The 9,145-nt window shown below is 28.7% G+C and overlaps 2 protein-coding genes across 6 annotated transcripts in view; both read right to left on the bottom strand.

The window, feature by feature from the left end:
- Positions 1-205: 205 nt before the first annotated feature.
- Positions 206-4,683, bottom strand: LOC130823361 (endo-1,4-beta-xylanase 5-like). Its single transcript, XM_057687984.1, has 7 exons — positions 4,620-4,683; positions 2,761-2,801; positions 2,052-2,247; positions 1,792-1,970; positions 1,600-1,698; positions 729-1,517; positions 206-622 (listed from the first exon to the last, which is right to left on the bottom strand). The coding sequence occupies exons 1-7, from the start codon at positions 4,681-4,683 to the stop codon at positions 206-208; spliced, it is 1,785 nt and encodes a 594-aa protein (XP_057543967.1).
- Positions 4,684-8,094: 3,411 nt separating this feature from the next.
- The window catches only part of LOC130818451 (ABC transporter C family member 13), a 32,730-nt gene continuing 31,679 nt past the window's right edge, over positions 8,095-9,145 (bottom strand). For all 5 annotated transcript variants that reach the window (XM_057684623.1, XM_057684629.1, XM_057684633.1 and 2 more), the window contains one exon: positions 8,095-8,589. In XM_057684623.1, coding sequence (XP_057540606.1) covers positions 8,509-8,589 — 81 coding nt within the window. In that variant the 3' untranslated portion in view covers positions 8,095-8,508. The remainder of the gene's footprint in view (positions 8,590-9,145) is intronic.

Genomic DNA, 9,145 nt, shown 5'->3' with positions numbered 1-9,145 from the left:
AAATGAAAAATCAAACCATCTGACGTTCAATGATGAATGAGACTGATCTGCTTTAATATGTAATTATTAGATTGTAACCTTTGTAATTTAATATATAGTAGTATGAAGTATTTATTAAAGTTTAATTTTGTTCTCAATACAATAAAATCTAAGGATCTAAATTAATAAATTACATGTATTAATTTTTTAAAAAGTTAAAAATAAGTTAGAATGGAAGAATGATCTTAAACGTTAGAGGCGATGAGTGAGCATCGACGCTAAAACTGTGTGAAATGGAAGAAGAAGATTGATCTTCCAATGTGGGTGCATCAGCATCAGCATCAGCATCAGCTTTTTGTTGAAAGACGTTGAGTTGATAATCACCATGAAAGAGGGAGATGTCGACAAAACCATCGGCATCTGTGGCAACTACAACCTCCCTATGGCTTTGGGTTTGGGTATGGCGACCCCATTCTCCCAATAGCTTGTCAACAACATCTCCTGGGGGCAGATTTTCAAAGTTGGGATTTACCAAACACATTTGGTAACATTTGCCTTGGGGTGACCATGGTCCCCATATCACTATGCCTTCTACTCCTGGGTGGGAATGTACTTCCCTAAGTATTTGCTCAAAGTAAGATGCCTATTATACATACATACGATCAATATCATCAATTAATCTATATAATGATATGGAAATTAAGTAGATCGATCATACTTGAGAGTTGTAATCGTATGTACGTACGTACCTGATTAGGGCCAGCTTGAACATCCAGCTCAGTGACCCAAATAGGCACATTAGTTGCAGCAAGCATATCAATAGCTGATCTCACATAAGCAATGTTTGGGGTTGCAAAATGACCCTCAAGCCCGATTCCAAGTTTAAGTCCACCACCAGATCCAACAAAGCCTTGTATCTCTTTTATCTTTTGAATGTACTTAGAAGGTGAAGATGAAGTATCAGCTTCATCCTCAATTGTATTGTACTCATTCATAAACAATCTAGTTTGGGGATTGAGTTGGGATGTTTTTTGGAAGAAAACATCAGTGATAGTTGGGCCAAGCTTGGTCTCGAAATAGTTAAAATGCAAGTTTTCGTTGTTAACATCCCAAGCTATCACATTCTTCCCATACCTGGATACTATTGAGTTTAATCTCCTATCAGCAGCAGCTTTGAGTTGATCCGGAGGAAGATTATTAACCCATCCAAGTTGGTATTTAGGATCGTCCCAAAAAATATTATGACCACGAACTTGTATGCCATGTTGGTTAGTGAAGCTAATCATGGCATCAGCTTCAGAGTAATCTTCTTTACCTGGAGTGCTCTCTGTGGTATACCACTTCATCTCGTTCTCAAATGTAGTTACCGTAAACCTTGATGTGAACCACTTTTGGTAGGCTGCATTATTCACTATGTTGTAGTTCATTGATGCTCCGAATGGGAAATTTGCTTTGTTTTGTTTGATCGACATATTTGCATTGGCTATTGCTCTACCTTTGGAGTCCACAACTTGGAATTTCACCTTTCCTTTTCTAACCTAACAAAAATTATATAGCAAATCAATCAATTAATTAAATTAGTTCTTGCACTGGATCGACCCTGTTTTATTTGTTGTCTACCTTGGCAATGCTTTGATATTGGTGAGATCTCCATTCGTCTTGGGTGAAAGGTTGTAATGAAACGCTATCAACCCATATTTCAGCAGATGTGTCATTGCTCTGAAAACAATAACAATTTTGAAAATTAATTAATTAATTAATTAAGATACATAAAATAAATATGTTGTTGTATCTGAATGAATAAATTGTTACTTGAAAATATAATTGAGCAGGACCAGAAGACAAAGACTCAACGGTGATGCCACCCTTAAGCATAGACCAACACCCAACTTGAGCAACAACTGAACCAGCTGACTTGTACCCTTCATTTGTCTTAAAAATTGCCATTACTACTAAATTCATCCTTCCACCTCCACCTACTTGTATCCAAGCTTTCAAAAAAATAAATTATTTCAACTGAGAATAAATAAAGGAAATTGAGCCCTCAAAGGGAAGTATATACTTATACTAACCAGAAAATGTGTAAAATTTGGCCTTTTCTAACAACACTTTATGTGATACACTGCCATGAGCTACGATGAAGTTGTTTGATCTTGTTTGTGATACTTTCAGTTCTCCATCACTTGTCCACCCATTCAACCCATCATTCATTTCTGGGTTCACTATGATTCCTCCATTATATTGTGGCTTATTAGGATTTGCTGCACACTGAAAAATATCATTTACTCTTTTTTAAAAGTATTGTTATTAGGATAATCAATTTACATAGAATTTGAGACTTTTGAGGCTTTTTATGGCTACAAATACTAATGTATAACAAATTGAAAACTCATTGTTAGCCTAGGGAGTGAGAGTTTTTTCTTTCTCTTCTAACATGTTCCATTTTTAAAACTTGCAAATATATATATATATATATATATATATATATATTTCTTATTTTTTAGAGGCGAGGGTCTTAATGTTCCCAACCTTCTAATTATATCTTTCAATAAATGTATACTTTGCGTCATCGAACTTAAGAGGTATTATAACAATTCAATTAGTTCTTATGTTCAATTGAAATCTAACTTCTGCAAAATACTAAGTTGTTGACATTAGCTTTGTCCAACAAAGATCACCATATAAGAATATTAAATTATTTTTATAATATTATTACGCGTAAATGTGCATGAGTTTTTTAAAGCAAATATAGTTATTTTGCAACATATGAAAAGTACTTACATCAATAGCGGCAGTGTAATCATATAAAGCATTTGCGTATCCTGCAATGCCGAAAAGCCAAATTATTGTCATTATTTAAGGGTATGCATAAGAATCATGAAACTCCATTCTAAAATTTCACGTGGCATCTTTTTATAAGCCTCTTAGATAGAAGAATTTTATTGATTGATATTGTTTTAATTAATGGCAAATAAAATTAACCAACATGTTATTTATAACCCTTTTAACAACTAAGTGATTTACCATTTTTGTAAACTAAATAATTTGAATAATCATCATCATCCAAGCCAGTGTCTCCCACTCATAAAAAACTAAGGACAGGGTTTGGGAGGAAAAGACAGCGGCAACTTATACCCATAAAGGAGAGCGCGACCAAAGGAGTCCTCCAACTCGAGGAAAATAAAGAGACGTAGATATACGTGTAAGATAACTAAAAGGCGTATAAACTAAATAATTTGAATATTTTTATAAAATTAATCAGTTAAAAATTTTTACAGCATAGAATTATATAAACAATGTCATTTATATATTTTAATGATGATTATTACTTCATATTTAGTATATAGTGTGATTATCAATACATATCTTTGAAAAATACATTTATACATATATTTTCTTACTAAGAAATTCATGCATTACACAAGGTTTATATTAGTATTCTATATTTTCCTTTTGGTTCCACGTATAAAATTTGTATATTTTTATTTACTCTTTCTTTAACTTTTTTCTAATTTATATTTTCATCTCATTTTACATTTTTCACTTTCTATAAATACAACTTTTTCACTGGTATTAGACCACCGATAAGCTATTGGATTAAATAAGCTTTAAAAATTCCTAATCAATCACCATGATTTGTAAATCACCACAAAAAAAACAAAAAAATAATAGTAAAATAAATAAAAACTAAAATCAATTTAAAGGCCCCGTATAGAAATCAATTCGTTAACCTTATATACTACCTTTATTTACTAAAATCTCCATAATAAGTCTGGAAATCAATTTAAAGGCCCCGTATAGAAAGGTATATCAATCAATTGAAAGAACCATTATGGTATTAGAATGATGTATATGTGTTGTTTATTCTTCTGTAGATGACCAATAACTCTTCAACCAATAAATTAATTTAATTTCAAAAATTTTGGTATTCAATTTAAAATTTAATTTCCTTGAAAGTTGTCTTAAAGTTAGCATATTAGAATTCCAAAAATTAACTTGTAACCCAGTATTAATCCAATTTGGGAATCCAAAGAGGTGGGTTAAATTCGACTACAACTCAATTAATTTGACCGGTTTTAACTATATTTTTAGTTAATTTTTTGCTTTAGATCAATATTTATTCGTTGAAATATTAGTATCATTATTATAGAATAGAAAGTAATATAAAATAAATTTATTTTATGTGGTTTATATTAAAAAAATTTGATCATAAGAAAATAAAATATATATATATAAAAGGTTTGAGCCATTAAAATAAAAAATTCAAAAGAACTAAAAAATGATTTGACCGAAAAATAATTGGACGGAAAATAACAACCAAAACCTTAGTGACCATTTGAATAAGTCTAAACTCTTAATAACAGTAATGTACATATTAGCAGTTGAGCAACCGATGGTATTCTAATAGGCAAATAATTATAAAAATAAAATCATTTAATCTTAATATTTTGCAAATATTATCTATAAAAAAGCATTAGGGCAATAAGAACTTAATAAGAGTACTCACATGACAAAACTTAAAAGTTATTACGACGACTCTTAACTATGCAAATTATAATATGATTCCAATAAATTTACCTAAGCAGATATCATGTGGTTGATGAATTTGAGTCTTAATTATGATCAACAATTAATCTTACCTTCAACTATGAACCAAGATGCTAAAAACAACGCCACATTGCTTGTTCTTCGTTCTATCTTCATTTTAAATTACTGTGCAATAAACCTACACAAATTCTTAACAAAATTAATAATTAACAGAAGAAATATGAATTCATTAGCGAACACAATAAATTTCCTACTCGCTACATACCTCTATATATATCATCAATCACTCTATTTAAACAAGAGTATATCCTTTTTTTTTTTAAAAAAAAAAAGAGGCTTGATAATAAATTGTTTTCCCAATAAATATTATACATTTAGGTTATTTATAGGTTCCATATATATATATATATATATATATATATATATATATATATATATATATATATATATATATATATATATATATTTAATGAGTTAAAATTGTTAATAAGTCCAATAAATGTTTGAATGGAAAGGGACTTATCTCCAATAAGAGGAAAGAAAAATATATCACCTCTAGGGTCCAGGGTCCAGGGTCCAGGGTCCAGGGTCCAGATACCGCAAGTAGGTGGATATCTTGCAGAGAAGATAACATTCAATATATTGTTAGTTGCCTGCACTCAGACTAATCTTGGTTACTATTTTCACACTCGAATAATATATTCATCGGTTATTTATTGCTTAATTAGCTTATAATAGCTGATTTGCTTCTATAAATTTAATTATTCATGAATATTTTATTACTCAAATTACTTATATTAGCTCATTTGTATCCAAGATGCCAGCTTGATTAAGAGTGAATTTCTTTAAGACAAGGTAATAGTCTAGGATAATATATACCATTAAAGTATCTTTGACTAATAATTATTTATTAGTTAAATTTAGTAAATTAGTAGAACATAATATACTGCATTATCTATTGTTGACATTTCCACAATCATAGAATTACTTTGTACATATAACTGTTAAAATTGAGTGTTTCTGTTGCATAATGTCTCTGACATTTATGTTTTTAATATTATAAACATCAATGTTAAAAAACCATCCAATGCACGAATTATGGAGTACGCTCTTCAGTTTGCAAACATAAATATGTAATGCTATTCTTAACTAAGTAACTGTATTGCAAACTTATTATTTAAACTCTTAATTTTTTTTTTATCAAACCCCGATTTTTAGTTGATGTAAATTAGTCCTTAGCTTTAACTTTTTTCTATTGCCAAATCAAATGCAATTGTTATTTGTTGACATATTTTTCTCCGGAAATTGTAGACATTAAAATGACATTTTAATTAGCTTTAAAAATTATGTTTTATCTATTGTTTTCATTTAGATTTTATTTATGGTAACTATGTTATATAAATGACATTTTAATTAAATATATAATTCTAGGTTAGGTATATAACTCTGCTATAATAAGTTATAATCCTATAAATATTTTGTATAGTTTAGCTCCAATAAAAAAATCAAAATCTAAATAAGGTATATATTGTCATGTATCAACTATTCATCCACTAATTCAAGTCTATTTGTCTGGGCTTCCCTAATAAAAATATTTGTCATTTTTTAATATTTTTATTAGTATATATGTATGATCTTTTTTCATTTAGGTTTTACTTATGGTAAATACTTTATATACATGACATTTTAATTAAATATATTGAATTCTAAGTTAGGTATATATAATTGCTATAATAAATTATATATATATATATATATATATATATATATATATATATTGCCTAATTTAGCTTCAATAAAAAAATCAGTATCTAATAAGGTAAGTATCGTCATATAATCAACTATACATCCATCAAAATAATTTCATTTGTCTGGACTCCCCCCTAAAAATAACATTTATCATTTTCTAAAATTTCAATTAGTATGTATGATATGATTGGTTTTAGGTTCACAATTTGAAACCATGGGCCTAATTTGCATCAAATAAAAGTTAAGGCTTTTTTTCATAATCAATGAAGAGGCTAATTAACTACGTGTAGGTGGAAACTTAAAAGGATCAAAAATATTATTTCATTTATAAATCAACACTAAAAAAAATTTGGCAATAAATATGTTGCCAAAATGGCGACAAGCAGGTCTGCCACCAACATAGAACAAACGATTCTTATTGCCAAGTTTGTCACCAAGAGACATAACTTTTTATAGTCGATTTTGTCGCCAATATTTTAGGCGTAAAAAAGTCAAATTTAAATTTTAGAAACTAAATGTTGTATATGTTTTTGTTGCCAAATTTATTGCTAAATAATATAAGCGAGAAAACACGAAAATTTGAATTATTATATTGGAAATTTTCGCCTATAAATAGAAATGATCCCAATCAAAATAAGCACAAAGCAATACAGTTTCGTTGGTATGGAAAAAAATTATCTAAAAATGTCAAGTATGTTTATCAATTTATTGTTACTATATTTTTGTGTGTTTTAAAATATAATTATATGTGTTATATTTTATATATGTAAGTTTATAGCTATATCAGTAATTAAGCACAAATCATGTTTTTGATTAGTCGATCAATAAAATCAAATTTAAAGAATATGTGCCAAGCCAATTAATAGTAATTATTAGTTTCCAAAAAATTATTATTATTATTATTATTATTATTATTATTATTATTATTATTATTATTATTATTATTATTATTATTATTACTAAGACTATGACACTTGATGTATTAAGCATATTATATATATATATATATATATATATATATATATATATATATATATATATATATATATATATATATATATATATATATATATATATATATATATATATATATATATATATATATGGATAGCAATGGGTTGGATCTAGACCGAATCCAGATGGACCCGATCTGGATCCGCGGGTCTAAATTTGCAGGACCCAAATTCGAATCCATGGACCCTACTGATACAGTATCAAATCAAACAGGTCCAACTTATTTTGGCATTTTGATGAATTTTGGATCATGTTGAGATTGTCAAAGTGTTATATTCAATAACTAATGATAATTTTGTGTTTTTGGATCAATAATTACTAGTTTGTGAAATATAGTGAGTTTTGTAATTTTATGTTTTTGTCTCAATCGTGATCTTAGATTTTTTTATCTGATTGAAATCAAGGGTGTATAATGCTTCTTATCCTTCTCATTTCAACGACCTTCTTATTGGATCCTTCCCTTATATATATATATATATATATATATATATATATATATATATATATATATATATATATATATATATATATATATATATATATATACACTTCAAATTTAGTATATAGTGTGATTATTATTACATATCTTTAAAATTATATTTATTTATATATTTTTTACTAAAAAGTTTATGTATTACACGATATTTTATACTAGTAATGTAATAAGATTAAAAAAATCGAATCTAATTTCAATTGGCAATTTATATATGTTACGTTAAAAAGGACTTAACCATCTAAGCGCTAGGAGCGCACTATTGAATTAAGGCCAAAATTGGATCAAAAAGCTCTTAAGGATTTTGATGATTTATTCGATGAACACAACTAATAAGTGCTCTTAACTGGGATATTAATGACTCACTGTTAGTACAAATGCCAAATGTTCATTAGAAGCTAGAAATCATCAAAATTACAACTAAATTAATAAAAAAAATACTTCACTACAGAACAGAAGAAATATGGAAATATACATACTACAGAGGTGTAATGGCCACTTCTATACATCCACAAAGTCATTTAAGCTGATTAGGAAATCTATCAACTTGTACACATCTCAAACTAGAGCAATACGTAGTTTACAGGATCAGCAAGAACCAAGTGCAAAATGCTCGATCCCCAAATTAGCAAAGGTAATAAGCTGCGTCTAGTTACTAATTAGCTGACAACGGCGAATATTCAACCTGTCCACAGTATTGGTAGTTTGGTTCCATCACTAGTTTTCTACATTAATGTAGCTCTTGTGAAGCCTGCAAATTTTGAGAGGTCATCTTGAAGCAGAATCTGTGGATTTCCTTGTTCGACCTTTGATTCAACAAACAGAATTTACTAGAGTCAAGGATCTAAAAATTTCACACTAGTAAAGATTTACTTGTATGATGCTATGAGCTACAACAGAGCTGGGCAGGTAAAGAAAAAGTGACGAAGAAAATGGAAAAGCAGGGGCAAGTTCGGAATTCCCACACTATTTTATCAATTGATAAGGAAACAATGAGGGACCTATGGTAAATTTTGGGTAAAATTTGACAAAACAGGTCCTAAATGAATGTCCAAGATAGGTAATTACTAATTAGTAATAAAGATTAATGAATCATGTGTGAGCTGATATGCATCACCATAGAAATTCACATCAGATTCTACATCAAATTACACGAACTTCAAGACCAAACCCAAAAATACTCAAGCCACGGAGATTGTTTCAGTTTACAGAAAAGGGCAAGTTCTCATTTTCTTATTTTAGGAAGATGAATCCAAAGAGCTGTGGACATAGATGGGCAAGAGGCTTTTGCTGGTAAAAATATGTGTTACTATGCACCATTCCATGTTGACAGTGCAAGCAAATCAATATGGATATATACTC

This window comes from Amaranthus tricolor, chromosome 1 (genome assembly GCF_026212465.1).
Source record: "Amaranthus tricolor cultivar Red isolate AtriRed21 chromosome 1, ASM2621246v1, whole genome shotgun sequence".
Classification (NCBI taxonomy): Eukaryota; Viridiplantae; Streptophyta; class Magnoliopsida; order Caryophyllales; family Amaranthaceae; genus Amaranthus; species Amaranthus tricolor.
Note: the sequence above shows the minus strand (reverse complement) of the source record. Positions and strands in the feature narration are given on the sequence as shown.